This window comes from Trachurus trachurus (genome assembly GCF_905171665.1).
Source record: "Trachurus trachurus genome assembly, chromosome: 9".
Lineage (NCBI taxonomy): Eukaryota > Metazoa > Chordata > Actinopteri > Carangiformes > Carangidae > Trachurus > Trachurus trachurus.
In genome coordinates, this window is record NC_139895.1 from 19,494,408 (window position 1) to 19,518,986 (window position 24,579).

Consider the following 24,579-nt stretch of genomic DNA (forward strand, 5'->3'; position numbering starts at 1 on the left):
CCTGGCATTTCCTGGTTGCCGTTGTTTTTCTTTGAGTGTTTTTTCCTCTTATATTCTCCTCTCTCTGATAACTTGCTTGTCAACAGAAAGCAGCGTGTACTTATCAACCAATAAGAAGTGTTTAGGGGCGGGACACCGCCGCGAAATGTCGTCCAGATAGAGACAACGCGAGCGATAATTTCAGGGTTGAGCGACATCGCTGGACGGCGCGATGTCGCTCGCCGCACGTCAGGACAGGCTGATTGAAAAGTACGCATTCTAATCACTTTTCCTTGCTCGCGTCGCTGTATGTCAGGACGGGGTGTTACACACCAAGGAGGCATGCAATTGTCAGTTGCACTCCACTCCTAATCTGATAGACCAGAGAGTAAATTGCACTCCACTCCTAATCTGATAGACCAGAGAGTAAATTTTGACTTTACTCTCGACATTTCGACTTCCTCGAAGTGCATAATGAAAATCTCCCTCCTCTCATGTTTTTCCATGTGGCCCTGACACTCTTTTGTACCTTCAGAAGGACAATATTCAAAACCTGCGATGTGATTCATTTATGATGGTTGAGTTGTGCAGTCGGATACATCGGCATTTGTTTAATACACTAATCAAATCAGAGACCTTTCTACTGCAGATAGTATACTTATTGGCCATTTGTACCTCACACAACTCCACTTCACAAAAGCTGGACTATCCCTTTAAATTCTAATGTATTAACTGTAGGTACATGCATCCTTCAATACTATATAAGAAATAATAAAAGAAAATACAAGTAATATATTATTATCTATCATATTTTGTATTTTAATTGTGATTAATTGTGAATAATCATAGAGCAGTCTCGTGAGTAATCAAGTTAATTTTTTTTAATATAATCTCACAGCCCTAAATATATGATATGATATGATATAATTAATATAATATCCTACAGAAATCCCCTTTTGATTCTAACAGCTCACATTGTTTCTTACAAGCATGTATTTAAAGGCCCCTGGGACCACACTGAATCACAGCTAATTCATTATAAACTGTGGAAAATTCATACACAGGATGTTGATGAGAAAATACATATTCATCAATGGCAGTGGAGCAGGGCAGAATCACAACATCTGATTTTAGGCTCCATTAACAGTGGAAGCCTGCTAATCTCGACCCCTCAGGGATGATTGCAGAGAATGAATTCAAATGTATTTTAAAAGGTGATCAATTGTTTATGAAACCTTCCATAACCCAAAATAATGCTCTGCACAAAACGGGTTTCACTCATAAGTAAGCACATTTTTTATTTTTTTTACTATAAATAACTATTTACCATATAGTGATGGCTATCTTTTCTAATAAAGAGAGATCCATACAATCCATGTTTATGCTGACACTACAAGACTGACTGACTGAAAAAAAAAGGTAAAGGTATTTGAGGTTAGACAAAATTTGTTGTGGTGGCTTTTTATTTAAAATGCCCAATTCTCTATTTCTAAGCTTCATCTGTGTTGCTTTCACTGAGTCAAAATAGATGAAATTGTGCCCTCTGGCAGCGCACTTCAGCAGAATATAGCAGAGCTGACAATGAATGAGTTGCCAGTGGAGTGCCCATTTGAAATGTGCAATCAAAACAAAATCATCTACCAAACTCCTCCTCCCAAATTCCCACCAGTGCCTCCCTTTCAGTCGGCCAATATTCTGTCTCTCTCATTTCAATTCCTGTCTCTGTTTCTTCCAATAAGAATTTATGCAATCTTCTGATAACTCACAATTTCTTTTAATTTACTGCACCAACTGTGATGCTCCTTGCTGCTCAATGGAGCTTTTATGTGCTGTTTGTTGGGGTGATGTCAGAATGACACCTCAAACACCTTTAAATTGTGTAAAGATACAAATGCCATTCTGACCCTGTCAAATAATGTTGGATGAATTACTGTTTGCAATTATCTGCCTCAATACGAATCTTGGTGTTTGCCTTTGTATGTATCCAAGCAATGGTTGTTGCCTTCATATTCATCTTCTGTATTGAACCTAACTTGTAATTCTTGCATTAAATATGTGTTTCTTTTTTAGTCTTGAACAGGCATAGAGCAAATCTTTGAACATCAGCCTGCTCACATTCTGCAGACATTCTGTTACAATGTTGAAACTCTTTGAGAAAAGTCCTGTGAAGTTGATGCAGACAGGTTTGGCAGAATTTTCTAAAGTCTGCGGCAGACTTTCTCAGACTCTAATTTGATGGTTATTGTATTGTGCATCTTAAGTCTTAAGGGATTGTGTGCTACTGTTTAAAATGAAAGAAACAACCAGAACAAAAAAACGTTGACAATAGTGAAAACAACATACAGTAGAGAAACGGACACATTGAAAGAGAGAAATAAAGAGAAGAGAAATTATGACAACAGCTGAACAACTTTTTCAAAACACAGCTCCCAGCTGAGCCACCCACCCCGACTAACAACAAAATTCCACCCACCACATAAAATAACTTCCAAGTTCCCTCTGTTCCAAATCCGTTTTCTTCAGGCTAATTCCAGACATGGGAAGGGAGCAGCATAGATCATAGGGCTTTTATAGCCCATGTCTGTCAGAGTTTGGGGAACTGTCAGCAAAATAATTAAACAGACCCGGAGGTATGATCACAGATACATATCAAGAAGAAACCTGTCCCAGATTGGTCTTACAATTAATCAAAATTCTGGGTCAAGGTAATGACACAGCCAGAAATCCAAGATATATTGATGTTTACATGCTGGAATATTCATATTTTGTGTAATATATGTAGTCAATATGCAGTCAGTCAGTCTGCTCATGTGCTGCTGACACACACACTTGTGTTTCATGTTGGGGCAATAAACGTTACATAATCTTGGACTGCTTCTGATCATAATTCAGTGCCAGCACTATAGAGTATTTTCTGGTTCTTTTCCTGCTAAAAGACATGGGACAGAGATGATAGTTGGCTTTACTTAGGCAAAAACTTTTGCAGTGGATACAGCCATATTCGGGGAATACATTATTCAACATGTCTTATACAGAATATTTTCCTTCATGTTTCATTTGCGACATCTGTCATCTCTGGAATAATCTCCAAACCCTTTGATGGTCCTTCAAGTAAGAAATGTCAGAAAATAGTCCCAAAATGGCAACGGTTTAAAATTTTAACGCTTTGAGATCAAATGGCAAAATTCATATTTTCCACTTCTTTGCATATCTAATATGAAGTGTATGTGTATATTTGTGTGACAGGAAAAGTGAGACAGAAGACTAATTCCGCCTGAGTAAATTTTGACTCTGGGTAACATTGTCTAATTTGCAGATACTAATGCTTGTATTCATATAATATCCATTCCCCTCATTACTTTATACTTCTTCTGCCACAAAAATATAAAAAAGAACTGAAAAACAGATGGACAGTACAAAGTTTCTTATCTAATGACGCAAGGTTCTCTAGAAGTCAATAGTGCTGTTTTTTCCAAATAAAGAGCATAAAAAGGCTATGTAAAAAGTCATGTTATTCTCAGCTTAAGCTTGTTAAACTACACGTAACACTGGTTAACATTGAACCTGCCATTACAGCAAGTCAACATGTGTAAGTTATATGCATAATTCATGGTTAGAATATGAATATGTATGACTTAATACCAAGATGATTATATAATTATACTGCACATTGTCACTACTTTTTGTCACTTCATGTGTAGGTGAGTCAGTATCACATTCATACACACTTAGTATATCTTAACCATGAGGAAACAAAAATGTTAACTATTATATTACTGGTCCTTCACAAGCTGAGAAAGATGAGGAATGCATTCGTAATGCCTGACAAGTAATACTTTGAAGAAGACAAGGGTCCCAGGGCAAGAAACCCACATTGCTCCTCTGTGGACATGAAGTGGGTGGAATAGGCAGATGTACCGTATGTACCAGCAAGGAGCCTCATCGGCAGCGACTGATAACATTCACCCACATGTACTATATTGAAAAAAGACAAGCAAGAAAATGTTAAATAATGCAGAAAATTAAATGAGTGTGTTCATTCTGAGAATATGTCCATGTGCATGCGTGCTGAAACGCATGGATGTGCATGGTGGAAGACGTAGTTCCAAGAATCCAATAGATGTTGAACTATATTTCCAGCTTGGCCGACATGACAACAGAGACATAAAACCCACAAATCACAGGAAAGCAAGGACATACATACTGACAATAAAGGCACAAAAAGGAAAAGATGAGCCAACGGGTTCATAATAACAACTATCTCTTATCTATCTGACGTCATGGTTTGTTCATCTGTAGATTATATCCCTTGTTTTATTCATCCTTGACTTCCTTTTTTCCCCATTATTAACAACTCCTCACCACAGCCAGTTTGGATAGCAGGGGCAGTTGATAAGGTTTGAGCACAAAACCTTAGGGTTAGGGAGGGTGAGATTCAAACACTTATTTAATTGCACTTTCCTAATTGTATTCCATCCTCTAATCATTTTCTTGGCCTCACCTCCCTGTCTCATTCCTTGCCTTCCTGCCTAGTCTTGAAATTATGGAACAGCTTTCAGTTCACGTCTAACGTCGGGACTTAATGCATCTGGATGGGCGGTGCTTTCTGTGACAAATGACCTCACAAATAACTCTGATGGAGAAAAAAACAAACAAGGTCCCAGCAATCTCTCTCCTTCTGTCTCCACATGTCTCTCTACCTGCATGTCTCACTTTCAGTCCTTGTATCTGTCTTTCTCTCCCAAACCCCTCCTCACCATCTTACCAGAAAGAGCTAGAGAGTTCTACAATCATCAATCTTATCCACCAATCTTTACAATCTCCCGACACCTCATCTCAGAAACCCCCTCTCCACTTGATGTCTGACTAAATTAGATTAAATGACTTCTTTGTCAGCCTCCCAAAGGAGAGAGAGAGAGAGAAACTCTACTTGGGTTCTACTCACACACTAAAATGGAGGCCGGCACTTTCATATTGTGTAACAGCTAAAGCAATTTTCCACATCTATTGTAGATCAGATCTCATAAAACAACTGAATGACTTACAATAATGATGTATTCAATCATCAATTTCTGAAAATTTTGAGCTCTTTTCACTGTTTTGTTTGGAAATCAGTGAGGTAAATCATGTGTTCAGGGAAATTGATGATCTAACCTTTGTAAATTACAGCTATTATAGCATATGATACACTTTATTTTCATTTTGCCATTAGTTGCTGGGAACTCCATCATTGAATTAGGAAAAAAAAAAAAAAAATTGAAAACATCCATTAGATTATGCAAAAGCACAGGCTCATTTATATAAAAGAGATGCAATATTAACAGTGTTTAAATCCAATAACATATTTAAACAGTTTGTGTGCTCACATAAGGTTCAACACCTCCACAAAACTGCAAGAAAATGGTCATTGTTGTGCATCTTTCTGCACTTTCGTGGTCTAAAATCACTTAAAGCATGCTTAAAGATTTCCTTAGTGTGATCCAAAGGTGTGAATCCTTCAGACACCTTGTCACAGTCCTCTCGCCAGTTTGGTGTGCTCATTACAATGCGTTTCCATGCTATATTAACTCATTGAGTGCAGCGCTCCTTTCCAAAGTTTTAGTCAAGTGTACCGGCAATTTAGACCATTTTTGTAGAGCCACAGTGTATTCTATATTATTGCCACCAACACATACTGTGGCTCAATTGAAAGGTTTAACTTTATGCTTCAAATGGCCACAAACCGTTTGTTTCTACGTGCCTCCGTTCCTGAGAAAACTCAAGCTGAACATGGCTGGGTTTCACCAAAATCCCTGCTTTTTTTCTAGAAAAGAAGATACAGCGTCTTTTATGAAAGGTGCTCTGTTTATGCCTGTCGCTCTTCTGACACTCGCATTTCTGGATCAAATCTCGGCCACAGCAGGTCGGGAACACCAGCCCCACCAGTGGTCGGGGTCCTTCTGTGGTACGGGTCGGTGCCGGAGGCCTGCTTTGGCCCAGAGACCACGGTGTTGCTCCAGATGAAGACCGGGCGGGACAGTCGGCTGAGAGCTTCCTGTTTCGGCTCCGAGCTGCTGGAGCCTCGCGGGTGAGAGCAGAGCAGCTGCGCTGCATCCACATGCAGAACTCCGTTTGCAAAAGCCAAGTTATGATAAAAACTTCCAGATCATGAGCTGTCATGAGTTTTTGATCGTCATCTATTTCAGTTCTGCTCGTCGTAGAGTCCCCAAATTTACACATAAGGTGTGTTAAAGTGTCTAGTTTCATAATTTAAAAAAAAGCAAAAAACGAGAAATCTCGTTTTTGGCACTCAACGCATGGGAACGAAAAACGAGAAATTACGTGTTTGGCACAATGAGTTATAAAGGCTAAGACTACACAAACACTAAAACATGGAAACACACATGCTCAAATACTGACTCCAACACTCTCACAGACACACAATTACACCCCATCTCTCACTCCCCTCTCCCCCCATCCCTGTTACGCCCCCAACCAAATTAGATTGTGATTGCTCTTTCCGAGGTCACTTTTAATTAAACTGAGATGAGAACATGACACATGGGATTAAGCCCCATCCTACCGCTTCAAATTATGAATTCATAACTAATGCTGGAGCCTATTGCTTTCAGCCATGACCTCCATATCATTTATGTGTAAGAGCAAAAGGAACTCCCCTAATTGTGTTCTGCTAAGATAAAGACGGTGGTGTTGGTGTTTGGGGAGGTTGTGGAAGGGGAGCAGCTGAAACACATTTTTAAGCAAATAAACCATAAATATTATGAATGAATAAATGAATTACATATAGTATACAAAGTTGAATGTAAATTATTATGACTGCAATGCCACGTTCAGGGCATGATGCATAACACTTCAGTGGACTTGAGAGGAGTAGTTGTTATATTTTTAGCTGATCTTGTTAATTGTTAGAGCTAAGTTGAGTCGGAGAAACATCCATGAGCCTCTTAACGTGATTAGTATATGTGTAGCAATGCAAGACATAATCCCTTCAAAACACATTTGAAAACTAAAAATACAACTGTTAAGTAAATCCAAAAATATTGTGCTGATGTGTACTTTAGTGCACCACAGTGTTTCTGGAGTAAACTGAGTTCTTATGTGCATTTTCATTTGTGACATAACTAAACCCTGACAAAGGCAAGACAAAGTCAACAATCTACCTAATCACTTCTGCATTATTGTAGACATACTTTTTTCTTCTGGTACTGTAGATAAGATGCAGTGCTGATGTATTCAGTAAGATTAAGTTTGTCCAAAAATTCCATCCCTCATTGATTCCAGTTTTCTGCTTCTGTTCTGTGTCAAACATTTAGATCCACAAGGCTAACATTTAATAGGCTGTGAGGAAAGCCTGTTAGTGGTGTTGTGCACTTACAACCTAATGCATTTTCCTTACCTCAGTTATAAAAGCCTTGGCAGTGGCTGGACTCATGAAGAGCACGGCTCTGCGTAGTGTGTCCCTGTATCGATGCAGCTCTTCCACCCGCATTGTTCTGAACAGACTTGTGATCATCATGTTGATATTAGATTCCACCTTCTGAAGGGATACGTCCATTCCCTGCTGAGAGGTTCGGTCCAGGAAATCCTCAATACCACGGATATCTGATGAAAGAGAGACAGAGATTAAGGTGTGACTATAGGCTTGACTTTGATGGGACAAAAATTCACAAAAAAAAAAACCTTATTCACTTAGAGTTAGTACAAATATAAAAAGGGATCACTGGTGATTTTAAACCATACTCTATGCTGCAGTTGATTGCCATCCCTCTGTTTGAAGAGGGGCAATACATCTTTTAATTTATGAGCCTTGACTGGAAGTGATTCCTTATTTACTAAACAAACCGTTGCTAGGGACACCACTCTGAGTTTTAGCTACTTTTTACGTACAAGTGTTTCATTGAATCACTCTATCAGCCGGGTTTGGTTCATTGTTCAACATCCATCGCAATCCACTAAACAAAATCATAACAATGAGCAGTAAAATAATCGGACTGGCACAAGAACCACTTCTCAGCATTTACAACAGAAGGACTAAACAAAAAGGTTTCCAGATAGCTTCAGACTCCACTCACATACTGCACTGCCACAACAGTCTCCTTCCCTCAGGTCTGAGATAGAGATCTTTTACTTTTAAAACAAAGAGAGCCATGACTAGTTTTGTACCTTCATCTATCAGATTATTAAACAGCTGATCTGACCTGGTTTGTGTATGCTTGTAAGTGTGTGTGTGTGTGTGTGTGTCTATCTCTCTTTTAACATTTGTATTATCTATTTGTATTTATTTTTGTTTAAATATGCACTGTCGCTCTTCACAGATGAAGTTCCTAATGGAAAAATAAAGTTCTTTGAATTTGAATTGAATTGAATTGAATTGAATTGAACTGAATTGATCAGATGAGCAGAGAGGAGCACAGATGAGAACTATGCAGGGTATTTACCTTTTACCTTCATTAACCAGCTTCTGACTAATTGTGATGGTAGATAAATGACTTGTAACTTGTTACAGAGAGAGTGGAGCCTCGCTTCCACGCTGTGGCTGAAAACCAAACCTGCATGATCAGAGCCTCTGACCCGGTGTCACAGCTCGAGTCAGCGACACAAACGTGCCACGTACGTACACTGTAATCTCTTGTTTATGACAGATAAAACACAAATACACACATTGTAACATGTATATGGTAATCCATCGATCCACTGATTGAGGGCATTTAGTTGAAAACAAATGCACACGGCCGGGTGGAGGTTTAGCAAAACAGCGGAGAAGGAAGCCCCAATGCCGGCTACTGGCTGGTATGATGTAAACCGGAAGTCATTGTCGAACCCGTCAAAATGTCTTCAATTATTTAATTCCGACTAAATATATTTTTTTATGGAAAAGCATTAATTGTATTCTGCACCCCTCTAAGGGCCCCATGGATGTATTATTTTTGAAAAAAATATAGCTTTTAATAAGCATTCTCCATATTCAACCTATAACCTACAACATTAAATTGACCATTGAAAATGCATATAGAAAGTATGCAGAGGTTATTCAATTTTAAAACATGTTTCAGCTGCTGAGATGATGCAACATATTACAGTAATGTTTGGCTTCCACATTTGGGTGAAAAAAAACCCCCCGATTAGATAAGAGATTACCATTACTTCTGTACTGATGATAATCAGTTTTACCCTCAACTAAAGCCAAATTACACAGATCCATCTGGACCCAAAGGGACTATTTTAACAAAAATGTGATGGTCAGTCAAGTGTAATTCTGTGATTATTGATTGTGAGCCTATAAATGCCAAAAAATGTACTAGGAGATACTGAATTTTAAATAAATTTCTTCCCCAATCCAAATCTTTTACCCTGATTATGAGACTGAAAATGTATGTGGTGCACTTTTATTACTTCAACTTCAGTCAGAGAAATGGCTCTTGTTGATGGGAAATGTTGGAGAGAGTACAAATTTTGCTGAATCCATGATATATTTCTACTGAGATGCCAAGAGAATGAATAGCCCATGTCAAAAATATTCGATTAACACACCAAACCACTACAATTACAGTATCTCTATTAAGAGTTATTTTTGAATGATAACAGTACCAGAATACTGGTGTCAGTACTTTTACTACCTTGTCTCCTCTATACTTAATGAGCTACATTGCAGGTCAAGGTAATCCTAATTAAGGCACTTTGGTTGAGATCACTACTAATGATGTTGGAGGATGTGTGTGTGTGTGTGTGTGTGTGTGTGTGTGTGTGTGTGTGTGTGTGTGTGTGTGTGTGTGTGTGTGTGTGTGTGTGTGTGTGTGTGTGTTGCTATGTAAAGCAACTATCTAATGATGTATTTGATATGGAAAACGGATGACACTGCCGTCATTGCCAGTGTCATGACTTAGTAATTAACTGGATTGATTAAACTTGTTAAGGGCCAGAGGGTTGGGGCGTTAGTGTGATTGCATCAATGCCAAAATTTGGAGGTTCAACAGCATATTATGAGGAGAGACACAATGTAACCGCATTGGTTCAAAAAGCAATTAATATGGGCGGAGGACAAACACAATCCTGTGCCCGCACACACGCACGCACGCACGCACGCACGCACACACGCACACACAGATTTGAACAATATCAAGCAGGCTGTGAGTTATGAAGGTTAAGTAAGGAGATATGGGGAAATATTTGGGAGATATTTTGGGCAGTTCTGTGTTTTGAATATCACATACAACACCTTTCCCCACAGTAAGGAGATTAAGAGGGAATGTTGTCAGTTTTTATGACATGGAGAGGAGGAGAATGACAGCAAAGTCATGGTGAAAAGCTTGTAACTCTGTTTCCTCCCTGACACATATAGTATATAGCAGTACAGTCGCACAATGCACCTAAACAAAAGAAGAACTCCAAAGGAGAACAGCTGGGCGACCAATCTGTTTACAAGTGCATTTTCAATTGGAACTCTGTGTGTGTTTGTCTGCCTGGCCAATGCCATACATGTGCATGCATGCAGATGTGGATGTCTTACTGTGTTACCAAAACATGGAATGAGTGAGTGCCAGATTTCATCACGGTACATGGATCTACGTATACTAATCATGGATCATGGTTTACTAATTGTGACATTATTGCATGTCTCTGTGTGCCCACTGATGATAAGAAAGGTAGATGGGCAAACAGAGACAAGATGGCATCTTTAATGGGCAAACAGCAGTGCTCTAATCTGTCCTGAAGCATGGTGTTAGCAAGCAATTCAAATCTAATTACTATTATTAATTAGTAAAAATGATTATTTGTAGTAATAGTAGTAATTACTGTGAACTACATTATCACAGCCAACACAATGATCATCTCTGGTGCTGTGACTCCTAATAATGCCCATCTCGACGCATACAGTAACCACAGGTTACTACAAAATTAAGAATTAAGACTTATATCATGCTATATGTTTGGAGTCATATATCTACTGTATGGAAGTAGAAACAAAGTTCAGGAATTGGTATTTTCAACACTCTGCTTTGGTTTATCACAGCTCTATTTTTACGATAAACCTTTTCCCATCTTCATCATTAAACACCAGAGTAGGAAGATGTAGTATTGCACACACACAGACAAACACATGACAAACACACACAGTACACACTCCATACTTAACCAGTCTAACCAGATTTAAGCTTTTAAATTGCCATATTCATCCTGGCACTGCCACTGACATGTATAATCAATGGTGCCAAGCCAAATAAACATTTCACACTGTCTGACTTATGTCTATGGAAAGAAAGATATGTAAATTCACAGAATCAAATAGCTTTTGTCAGCAGAGCAAGAAGAATTTAAACAATGTAGAAAACCCATTGCATAGCAATTGGTTGCTCATTTTTATGCATGTCAGGGCTGTTTTATATACCAATTTTAGTTCTTACCAACACGTGCCTACAAATCAGCCGTGGCTCTATCATAGGCCTCTCTGTTGCCTGTCGTCTGTTCCCTTTGTTTGCCTACTTGTCTTGCTGACTGACTGGATGGTCGGTCTGGCTTTATTTGCCATTATCAATCCTTTCTCCACACTATCTTACAGTACAGGTTGTGTGTCTAATGCATTTAGCTTGCCCCCTGTGTGAGAGGCTTAAAAACACACTGTCTCACTCCAGCTCAATTTCAATGCACTAAAAACTAAACAATGTATTTGTAAATTACTTGGGTCAGCCATGTTTATCAGGGTATTTTCATACATGTTTAGCTTGGTTTCAGATAATGTGAAACAGACTCATACATAGTAGGCTATAAAATTGTTAAATGCTTTGTCTACTTTGTCTACAGGATTTATTGTTAGTTTTTAACTAAAAAATGAACTCTCAAGGTCAGTCATGAAGAGAGAAAAAATATCAAAAGCAGAAATTTTAACACAAAGTACAAAACAGTTGTATTATTATTTATAATAAATGGCAGAAGTTAGGCGATCCTAGAGTCAATGTGAAAATTAGTGATTATGTGTGAGATGTCCAATGTAACACTGTTTTATGATCAACAAAAAAAGTCTCTCAAATGTGGACATAGCTTTGTCCAAGTTTACACAAAAACCACAAGCATCCTACTGTAATTTCTTCCGTCAAAGTTCGGTTGAGTTCCTGCTTCCTGCTGTTCAAAGGACACGGCTTAAGCGTGTACTCCCCTCTGCTGAGCGGCTCATTGACTGTCAGCTGCTTTCCATCAAGGAGCTACAGGACACATAGCGGATAAAAAGACGGGTAAAACTGCCACCGACCTTGCCCACCCAGGCAACCATCTGTTTGAGAAACATTCCTCTGGGAGACAGTACCGGTCCATTAACGCCATGATCACCCATCACCTCAACAGCTTTTTCCCCAAGCACTGTCACCTCACTCAACCACTCCCCCAAGTCTCTGATGCAAAGACATACTGTGCAGTCCCAGGCCCCTTCATCTTCATCTAATATGGATGACTGTATTAATGTTGCGATGCTATTCCCTGTTCAACTAAGTGGCTTTTGCAACATGTTTAAAACTTTTAAATGCTCTGTGTGACCCTCATCATCCACAATGTTGATTGTAAAGTTTGGTTTTCCAATGTTCTCCTTTGTTACTGTACATCTGCCTTTTACAATAAAGAACACCACAAAGACTTTAATAAAACGCTATATCTCCACTGAGGGTGATAATACCTACCTGCTTAGAGCACATTCTCACATCTGATATTATTGCTTTTCCGATGTTATCAAAGTGGACCTTAAGTGTCATTTTGCAAAGAAAGCTCAATCAACTGGAATGGTTTCCAAAATTCCATATAAAACAAGGTCGACGATCTATAGTAAGGGTCTCTTTCCCCTGTTTGTCAGGCTCCCTTCTATTCCCCAAGTCCCTTGCTCAAAGTGAAAGCTAGAGGTAATGTAGTGTAGCAGCCAACAGCACACAGGGATTTCACCTGCATGTACCGACCAGCTCAGAGGCACTCTGTCCGTGTTCAGAAACCTCCACTGTTTCCTCCCCTGCCCGCTTTCCCCTCATCCCTCTCTCGTCCCTTAGCTTTCCATTTGAAACCAACCTGTGTCCCCAGTTTGCTTCCTGTTCTTGGGCTGAATCTCATTTTGAGTGTGTGAAATTCAAGCTGTTATACCACTCTCAAGCACTTTGTCATGTGTTCTGTCTGACAATATGACACAAAATACTTTTTTTCAGATCACAACAACAATCAGCACTTATTTCCTGAGCCCAAACATGATCTTTTCTTTATCTTAATCAAGTAGTTTGAGCTCATGCAAATGGTATTTCTTTTTCTTGTTACTTTGCTTTATTAGCAGTAAACATTTTTTTTTCAATTTGTCAGATAAGTGATTTCATTATTACTGCTTAAAAGAATAATTGCCAAAGACACAAAGTAAAAATTGTCTGATCAAGACAACAAACGGGTCTTTCTGTAATTACTTACCTTCTACATAGAAAACTATGGGTTGATGGAGTCTACATAAATATGAGGATAAAATATTGATGACACTGTCAAGAATTGAAATGGACCAAGAGTCAAAAAGAAGGTGTTAACACAACTGATACTAGACCTGATTCCTGTGTGTGGAGAAAGAGTGAACATCAAACATCTGCAAATGAGGTTCAAACTATGTAACTCCTTGGTTGTCTGTCAGAGCCTCCCTGTTCTCCCTCTTCCACTACCTCTGCTTGACTTGCAAATATTTCCCATCTTCAAAATAATAAAAAAAATACCAAACTTTAGGACTGAACGCAGTTGCATCCGACTCTATGATTTCATGCATTTTCCTTCCTGCTTTTTTTCAACCTTCCTCTCCCTATCTGAGGCATTCATAGCCTGGGCTTGTTACTTTTGATAGAATGACACTAGGGAATAGCCAAGCTTAACTGGTAGTGAATTTAGATCCATCCATCCATCCATCCTGGATTGCCAATTGTCCATATCATAAAGCAAGTATTTTGCTACAATGGAACCCATGCTGATATTAATTAGTTTTGTTCAGTTGGTAAGGCAAGATGGGGGAGCAGTGGGATGGGGGAGGTGTGACATTGCATCACTTTTCTATCACCTTAGAACGAGCATGATGAGTTGAGACCAAATTGGTTAGCAGCAAAAATGTAATGCAAAAGATGGTAGTAAATTCTAGTGTTTTATATAAGTATTGATTTTCACATTGTGGAGGCATGGTTATCTAAAGTTAAAATATTCTTGCAGTTCTTGTAAGACCCCCAAACACAACGTTCAAAGACTTAGGATTTTAATGACCCTGTTCAATCATTAAAAAAAGAAGGAACCATAGTTGCAACTAAATTTAACTTTCAGGAGGGCGTTATGGAAAGGAGAAAGAAATATAATTTTTTGCAACTCTCCCTTATGCTATCTCCAACCCATTCTGCTCTGCTGTTAGGCCAACATCCTTATCTCTTTGCTTTGTCTTTCCCCTCAGCATTTACTTCTGGCTATCCTTATCCCTGCCCCAGGCATTTCACTGTTGTATGGCTCAAAGGCAGTGGTTCTTAAAACATGGATTGTGCCTCAAAATGGACCATGGGCCTGTTTCTCATAAGCCTAGGCCTAGAGAATTCATATCTCAGTTAAAGTTGTGGCTGAAAATGTTCAAGTACCCAACCCTCGGAACCTAAACCTAAATTTGGGGAAATTTACGTCCATATTGAAAATAAAATGCTTTAAGCCCTAAAGCATCAGTACTCCTCCCGGCTGCCTACTAGTCTGTAAATCATCTATTCCTTTAGATCTAAGTGCCTATCTCCGTCCACCACTCTTGCTTTATTTTCCTCCTTCTTTTTCACTCTTTTTTTTTCAAAGCCCCAGGCTTCACATTCCCAGAGTCCCCACAGAGAGCTTAACTAACACTTGTAAAAAACCAACACTCTATAAAAGGCTTGGCACCTTTTAGGCGTGCATCACCTACCCTATCTCCACAAATCTTCTCTAACTTTTAATCCCCCTCACACCCTATATATTCTCTTTTCTGCTTTTCATGTCCTGTGTCAAACTTCTCTTCACTTTCCTCATCTTCCTTGTTTTCTTCCATTTTTATAGCCTATTTTGATCTTGACATTCCCATGCCTTGAGCTGCTTTGACATTGTCTAAACTGCACATATTATTTGATGATAATCAGTACTCGGTTGGTGTAAGGGATTTTAGATGCAAGCGCATTTTCTTCCAAAACAAGTGCTCTGAGAGTCTAACCCCTGGTGACCGCTGGATATGGTTGTGTTGTGTTCCGACTCTGTTGCCAGAGGCAAATCTCTGCCTTTTTTTGGGCTGTACTGTACCAATGTCCACATCTAAAAAGCATGAAATTCCCCTTTGAATGTAAACAAATGTGTGCATTTATTGACCATTTACATGTATTGTCTGGTTTTGTTAAAAAACAATGCTATATTTTTCTTTCTACTAATATATGCAGGAAAATACAACAGTATGTAGCTAAATAAAACTGTAAATCACAAGCAGAAAAGACCTGGGTTTGAGGTAAGACTGAAGTGTGTTACATTTAATCTGGACAGAGTTCCAATTTAAATGGCCACTGCAGTTTAGCTCAACTTTGTTTTTTGAGAATTTATGGAGAAAATCCTGTCTGCTTTATGTACTGGATAAATGGTAGATACAGCACAGCCTCCTTCATTCCTTTCCTTTGGTTGTTGCCCTCTCTGTATGCTCACCACCAATTCCAACTCTACCAAAATGACCAAACAAATCGGGTTGTCTGGGAAAAAACTTTTGGGTTATAAAATGTCTAATAAGCAGGCTGCCGTACATTTAGACTGTTATTGTTGCTTTGCTCTCCAACTGCTTGGGACATTTCACCTCCGTGTCCTCTAAGGATGAAAACTACTTCTTTCTGGGCACAACATTCTGTAAAAGGTTTAACACATTGTTTTTTTTCTTAGTTGTTTTTGTGTTTATCTGCTTTCCTGGCTGGCTTTTACTCTGCCCTACCTGATCTACTATGCCTGTAGATCTCTGTCACTATCCCCTTTCTGCTTTACTATTTCTGTTTTTCCCTTATATATTCCCAATCTCTTTTATCTCGTTTTCTCTTTTGCTCTCTGAACGATTTTACTCTGGAGGAGACAAAGCTAGACATGACCTCCGTGTATAAAGCTTGTAGATCTTTGGTGTTTGGCTCATGAGTGTACCTGTTTGCCTCCATTCCTCTGAATCTGCCTTTATCATCAACTTTCCCACGTCTCGCTTGGCATAGCTTTTATGTATTTTTCACCTCCTCTTTCACCTCCCACCAGTCTTCCCCCCCTGTGGCGTCTCTGGGCTTCACTGCCGTTCAAAAAGATATCCATCTAAACATTCATCTCTCATCACTCTGTGTTCTCTTTCCCCTGTCTCTATAAACAACTTCATGCTCGTCAGTTTCGTCATGCTCTCCCCTCACTTTTATTCCTCCCTCACTCAATTTTGTCCCTTGCAATTCAGATATGAGTCAAATGTGGCAGCTCATCACTTCCAGGTAAGGTCTAGGCAAACAGCCATGTAAAGGCTGTATAGATTTGCAGATGTTTGCCTCATTAATCCCCCCCCCCCACCCCCCTGTTCAGTATGCCACCACAAGTTCTCTGTGCCTTTTGTGTCACTAGTCCTCTGAGTCATATCCTCCCACAGTACTGGCTGTGCGTACAATAAAGTCTGTACATGGCAACTTCACAGTAAATACAGTAAAGTTATACATTTTCGGTGCTTAAACTGACCAGAGTGTATGACAACTGTCGCACCTGTCAAAAAAGTGGGTGTAGTCCAATGTGTTAAATAAGTAAACTAAGGATGATTTTCAAGGAAAATTTAAAAATAATTACTGATCTCCATCGACAATTAAGTATTTCTTAATTCACTGGAAGTCAAAGTGTTTCAAAAAGAAAAACAGAAGAAGCTAACTAACCTCCCCCTACCCTCATGTTCTTAGTCTCTGTTTTATGTGTTACTATATGAAACAGGATCAAACTGACAGTGGGGTTTTACCTCCTGAGTGAAACCTTCACATTTGAAATAAAAAAAAATGTTGTCAGTGTCTTTACTGTAAAGGTCTACATTTAATCCATTTAAGATAAAATCAGATCCTGTATCCTTGAACAACATAATACTTATTATATTTTGTCCTGTGACCAAAGCCTTTCTACCAACAGCCCCTTTTCTTTCTCTGTTTCTTTTTTTTCCCACTTTCATTTTCTCACCTTTTCTCTGCTCATTAAATACCTTCCCTGACCTGCCCTGTCAAGTATTTTTCTTTGTTCAGCTCTACAAAGGGGCAGATGCAACACTGTGATGTGAAACTCCTCAGTGCATTGCCAATAGACACAATGTGGGACAGACTCTTCTTTCTATGTGTTACTCTTTTAAATCGAGTCACAGTGGTTGCCATTTTCAGTTGAGCAGTTTTAAATTCACAATCAATATGCTTCATTTTGCAGCATGCAAGGTGAGAGAGCCATGTTCAAAGACCATGGACATGGGTTAGAACCAGAGCCCCGACTCAAAATACTTTTAGCACATGGCACAGACCCAAGACACCGCAGCATCACTGCATTATGACAAACTGAGTCTGGTATAAATGTTATCCTTGTGAGGTAGGCACAAATTTGCTCTAACGATATCATATTTAATTCAAAAACACCTGCTAAAATATTTATAAGGACAGATTACAATCATACACTCAGTGTGCAGGTAATGGGAAACTCATTTGGCATTTTAGAGAGTTGCCCCTTTGACCCACCAAAGCCAATGTGTGACACGTTTCAGCTTTGTGAAGCGAATGCATCTAGTCCTAACCCCGACCGTCCCTAATGTTACGAATAGCCAATATAAACCTGTAATACTCAAGTGACTTTACTTGGACTTGAGTTTTGACTGGATTCAGACATGTTAGTTGGAGACAAGGATTCTAATTATATTGGTAGTTTTAATGCATGACTGCACATGCTTGTGGGTTCATTTGTTTGGCAATTGCATCAATCACAGTAAATAAACTCCCTATGAAATTGTGACAGCTGTGTCATTTGTGTTTAATGTAGAACTTTAATTTGTGTGTCAGGTCTTTTTGCCAGAGTGAAGCCCTAGAGCCCATCTTGGAACAACTCAACCCGGATGACTCAGACCAGACCTCATGCACTCTGCTCGGATTGCACCTTGGTGGCTCCGCTTTGACACAGACTCCTATTCAGACTTGACTGTGAGTCTCTAGGTTTAGTGATTTGACTACAGCATTGATCTTCACCTTTTGGTGATATATTGATAAGGTTTAAGGCTTTTTATCATTGTTACTTTCATTTTTATTGAGTAAAGCATATCTGTCCAAAGTTAAAGCACTTTTCTTATTTTCTGCTAATAAAAGAGTGGCAACCTACTAACAAGCATCACACTTTAAAACAGCTCTTTCATTCAGCTATAACCTTTTAATAGTGTGCCTCAGGCCCCTCTTGTCATTGGCTAAAAGCAAAACAAAACAAATCATCTTAATGTCAACAGTGTTATTACCACTAAGTGGTACTTCTCACATTTGCTCAACAAGGCCAGTGTTACTGTGACTGGATTATGGGCAAGGTCGCTCTGCAGGTAACTTGTCAATCATGTTTCCAATATAAATCAGGATTTACAGTGTGAATACACTACTAGAGGTAGGATTAAAAGGGAGTGAAAGCACAAACAGAGATGCCATCAGAAAAAGTAAGACAGACAAAAAAAAAGATGGAGGGGGAGGCAGAGATAAACTATGAGAGGAAAGAGAGAGGGAGATAATAGAGAGAAAACATGTGTTCTCAGTGTCCGGAACGCACCAGTAGAGCTGAAAATAGGGATTGGGACAGTTGCACCGTAGCTTCATTTAAGAGGACACACTCAGCTGTCTGTTCTCTAAAGAACTCTCCTTGTACAGAGGCGAGGCCTTTTGGGAACATTACTATCATCTTAAAAGGCCATCTCTGTCTCTCTGCCTGCCGTGCTTTCTTGCTTTCTTGCTCTCTCTCTCTCTCTCTCTCTCTCTCTCTCTCTCTCTCTCTCTCTCTCTCTCTCTCTCTCTCTCTCTCTCTCTCTCTCTCTCTCTCTCTCTCTCTCTCTCTCTCTCTCTCTCTCTCTCTCTCTCTCTCTCTCTCTCTCTCTCTCTCTCTCTCTCTCTCTCTCTCCCTCCCATCTCTCCTTGAACATGGGGTAAGGCCATTAGGGAAAAACGGCGATATCTTTAAAGGGCTTTCTTTAGCTGAGAGAACAGCTCTGCCAAAACCCAGAGGAACCATGTGCTGAATCAGTGGTCACAGAGCAAAGAGGGGAAAGAGGGATTTAAGTGGGGGTTAGGAACATGTGTGTTTTTGTGGTCGGGCAAACGTGTATGTGTGTGTGTTTGTGCGTGGGGGGGAGGGGTCTATTTGTAAATATATGTGTGAACTATGGCACATTTGGGGAGAAATTTGGATTTAAACTAGTTGATTGAGGATTGTCTTATCTAGGCAGAAAATGGTGGTCCTGCTTTCAGTCTAGGGTCAGGATAAGGTTAGAATAAAAGCCTTCTCCCAACAGGCATGGCTGGATTTGTTGGTAATTGCAATGCAACCTTTAAGAGGGTGATCTCATGGTGTGCTGCGACTCAACATTTGTTTCTGCTAATCTCAGTGTGCACTGTGCCCTGAAAAAGACATCAAAAGATTCTGCAGTCAACTGTTTCTTAATAATGAATTCTACAAGCAGGTTATATAGCCATATGTAAAAAATCTATTATTAAGGGTGTCTGCAATGTGGGACTAGCATTTCCAAATGGGGCACATTAGCCAATATTAATCTAATATGAACTGTGGTAAAGCTTATAGTTGGATTACACTCTCATATGACATATTCAATAGAGTGATAAAGTGATGTACTGTAATGCTTTGAGGATGATTTGAGGGTAAGCCTATAAGATCCACTTCTAAACAATTCCACTGCAGCGATCACTTTGGAAATCGATGAATACAACACATTAATTGTGTTCATTAACTTCAGTGAGTGAAATGGAGCCACATTATGGCTATAAGGGGTAAATCAAGACTCGTCACCAAAGACAGAAAGCTATTACACTGCTCCCTACAGTATGTGCTTTCAGGTGTGTTATATCTGTCCACTCACCATCACAGCTGGTGTTTCCATTACATACCTGTTTTGACATCACTCACTGATAGTAATAGCAGCAGTGTACTCCTCTGTGTGACTGAAAGTGAACTTATCTTTAAATATGACAGTGTCAAAATTAAGAAGGTGGTGCTAGGAGGGAAAAAGTGGCAAAGACATCATAGTAATATGACAGGAAGTCAATCCAGGGAGGTGAAATGAAAACCTGACCAGTACCGGCTCTTGACAGTGTAATGGTATCAACAGGGCATTTGAGGGAGTAGTATGAACCAGAGTTTCCAACAAAGAGAAGGAATAAGATATGATATAAGATAGGATGATGCTAATGTGTTGTAGATTACAGTCAGAAATGATACGTAGGTCCTGAATGTATACAGACAACACATTACTGTCATAAGTAAAAGATGTCAAAATGTCATAAGTAAAAGAATGCTATATCAAAATGTAAAAAAGAAAAAACAAACGAAAATATTATGATATGATCTGCACACTACCTACTGCTGTAACATGTTATGTCAAATGTCATAAGTAAAAGAATGTTATATCAAAATGTAAAAAAGCAAAAACAAAAGAAAAAGATTATGATATGATCTGATTATAAAAAAGATTTAATTCTGTGGGTAATGGGGGCGGGACTAGATAAGCTTTTGCTTCTCCCGCTTTCCCTTTCGGCCATGTGTATTGTATTACTTGAACTAAGATGAAGTGTGATGATGATGATTTAAATTGACATGCCCGAAATAAACAAATTGATTGATTGATACTGTAACACATGTGTACCTGTGTGTACACATGGAAACAGCAGAACAATATTTCTGTGGAAGAAAGCGAAGAGATTGAAGAAACAAAGTGGCACTTTATAAAAGGGGCATAAAGTGTTTCTCCTCTAATGTTAGACTTAATGGACTGGAAAGAGAGAGGGCTACAGTAGGAGACAAAGAGAGAAACTGAAGGAGGGTAAAATGAGATGGAGTACGCAAATGGAGGCAGACTGACCTGTCACTAGCATAAAGATGTAGAAAAATACACATGAAAGCATGTATAATACATGCATATATATATATATATATATATATATATATATATATATATATATATATATATATATATATATATATATATATATATATTTTTTTTTTTTTTTTTCCCTAAACCTATTTTTTTTCTTTTCTTCCCAAAGACAGGAAGCAGGGAGAGAGCAAGGTTTTTGACTTAACTATACATCCTTTACCTCTCTAATGTCCTATCATGCTGGGAAACTATGGATACTGTTACATGAGATACATTCAAAATTCAAAAACACCAGTTTCATAGATTAGACTACTTGAGATGTTAGCTCAAGTGAGTTAGATAGATACCCTTACCAAAATCAGAGTCATAGAAGAGGATGAACTTCTGCCAGCTGTATTCAGACACCACTTGCATGATGACCTCATTGAGATAGACAGGTGGGCGGACCATTAAGGTGTAGTCATCTGTTCCAGGGACACGACTGGTGCTCTGGCAGGTGGAGCGGGGTGTTCCTGCCGGAGAACGCTGGATAAAGAGGTGGGGGATGTGCATTGCATCGGCCAGAGTCTGAAGGCTGCCTGCCGACATGCAGCCAATGGAGCTGACCAGGGCCAGGATACCACGGTTCATCAGCTCACAGGCTGGATGGAGAGGAAAAGAAGGAATTGGAAGGGGGAAAAGAGAAGAGTAATTTTTATTTTTCACAGCACAGAGAGGCAGAGATGCTACGACTCATTTTGCACCAGGAAGCACGGAGGCTAAAAAAAAAAAAAAAAAAAAAAAAAAATGCTATACCAAGTCATATCTTTGATCCCAGTAATTATTTGTGTTGAGAGTGCAGCAAGGAAAATAATTCTTATTCCACGGGTCACCACACTGCAGCACAAACTGGAAGAGGCAGGGAAATTGTTTGCTTGTTTCCACATGCATTGCATAGTTATTTTGAGAACTGAAGAGGTTAGAGTCATACACAACCTGCTCTGTGGTAACTAGAAATAGAGAGGGATGGAAATGGATACAGAGGTATACACACACAGATATGACAGCAAAGACAGAGCATACTGTGTCCTACAAGTTAAAACCAACTATAACACAAAAGCACACTTGCTTCTGCACTACTCACTCACGTCATGAAATGCAGACAACCCTCTACGAGCCTCGAAAATATTCTTACTGTCAATTCTAAATGTCAGTCACATCGTCAATGAATGGTGACATGCTGAAAGTATATATGAAAATAGAGACACAGGTCAGAATAACAACACTACATATTTTTTATCGACGCACAGGACTTAGGCTATATATTATGAGATGTCTGAATCACTATGATGCTTGGTGTGGAACACATGTTTTTTTTTTCACCATCTAACATTACATTCCAGTCAGAGCACAATGACTGATGTGCCTGCTCATCCACCCTGTAACCCCTATTTCCAGTTTTCCATACTTACAAAAGCAACCATCTGCTGACAGCAAGCACCATTCTGGCTACTGAATCAAAGTTAAGTCGAACCTTACGCCTGAAGTGTTCCAGTCACAATATTAATTGACCTCCAGGCTATTTCATGACAATGCACTATGAAGAAGTTTTGTATAGAGGATCATTAAAGTATGCTTCTATAAAGATGTGTATTAAAAGTCGTACATAAAACTCTATTGTAAAATATTCCCTTCTTGCAAGAGACTATCCACATTCCCCCAGTTGTCTGTGCTCTGCTGCCTAAATGCTACCCAGCTCTGAAACACAATCTGTGCCTATTTCACCTCCTTTTCCTCTCTTCCACTTTTCATCCTTGCCAGGCCTCTAGTGCTGTCAAAAACACCTCTACCTCCTACCCTCTCAACTCACTCCCCTGTTATCTCCCTTCTTGTCCAAAACAGCCCCTCTGAGTGCTTACCTTTCAGCCCTAATTATTTCAGAGCCGCAGTCTTGCAGTGATTTTCATTTTAGTTGCCTTACAGCGCCACAAAATGTTGTACACTGTCCTCAGTTTGCAGTCATCTGCCTGGCCTTTCCACCTCCTTTCCAGCATCCCTTCTTCAACGTCTTTCCCATTCCACCCACCAATATTTTACTGACCATCTTAACTCACCAGGCATTTTCTTCCTCAACTCTTGTTTACCCTCATGGCAACACAAACATCCATCTATCCTCTTTCTCCAGCCATTTTTTGATTCATCACCTCTTTATTCCTTTATTTTTTGCACACATCATTGCCTCCCACAATGCCGATGCATTTACCCACATGGCTACCTTGCAATTTTGCCCTTATGTCCTTGCCCTCATTTTCCATCCCTCATCCATCCTGATCCTCATTTCATCCCTCACTTCTGCTCCCATGTTGCTCATCACCATATCCTTCACTGTGTACTAAGCACCAGACTTAGGTGTTTTATTTCACTTCTAGCAGACTAAAAACTCTGTCACACAAAAGCTGCGGGAGAAATACGTTTAAAGACAGTATAGTGAATACAACACACACACACACACACACACACACACACACACACACACACACAGAGAGAGAGAGAAATGGTGCAATGACAATGTACAGTGGCAAGAAAAGCCCAATATAAAACACACACAGGCAGCCTGTATAATGCCTCACAGAGTAATCTGTTGACACTGCAGAAATAAAGCCAAAGAAAGAAAGTTTCCAAGAAAGAAAAGCCTGAGGAGATTCATAGTGCTTAGAAAAGAAGAATAAAACATTGTATGTGGGCATGTGTGTGTCAAACACAGAGAGACACAGCGAGGAAGAGAAGGAGGGAGCGAAAGAACATAAAAGCTATGCAGAATGACATTGTCTTCCATGTCAACTGGTTTTTCACAAAAACATGATGAGTTGGATTTCAAAGTGATTTGCAAGGCTCAACCCTTAAATCGCGACAAACCCAAGAGTCTGTCTGTGTGTTAATGATGCACAATGTGAAGCCTGCCTCACTGCTTTTGTTGTTTTAACTGCATTGTTCAAATATCACATATTTACTTTGGATACATTACTTTTGAGCTGTACAAGTTGACTAGAAACTAATCTCATGTGACAGTTGTCTTAAAAAATACATATAGACACACATGCACACAAAAAGCTCAACACACAAGATTAAAGATATTCTGAAGCTGGTCCACTAAAATAGGGCAGCACTTATAGAGTAAATTGGTTGCAGTAGTCACTCAAGTTTTTAAGCAGTTCAGTGACATAATTCTAATTTTGAGGCAATAGCTGTTGAATATTATGAACAAAACCCATTATGTAATTAACTGGCAATAGTTTGTTAGGAATGATTTCCCTCTTTAGCAATGGCTAAAATGTTATTTCAGGCAACCACTTCCTCATGCACTGATGTAGATGATTAATGAAGCTCAAGCTGTTTCAATCTCACTGCCCATTGTGCAAGTCCACATTTTGAGAAATTAATTGAAGTATAACAATATATGATTAAACTTCACTAAGTCTCAGTGTACTGCTTAGTCA

The 24,579-nt window shown here is 39.2% G+C and overlaps 1 protein-coding gene across 1 annotated transcript in view; it reads right to left on the minus strand.

Annotated features, from left to right (window-relative positions):
• Positions 1–24,579, minus strand: part of grid2 (glutamate receptor, ionotropic, delta 2) — a gene marked incomplete at both ends in the record, with an annotated part of 509,482 nt that overhangs the window by 195,094 nt on the left and 289,809 nt on the right. The window contains 2 exons of the mRNA XM_083979111.1: positions 7,376–7,581; positions 21,457–21,744. Coding sequence (XP_083835237.1) covers positions 7,376–7,581; positions 21,457–21,744 — 494 coding nt within the window. The remainder of the gene's footprint in view (positions 1–7,375; positions 7,582–21,456; positions 21,745–24,579) is intronic.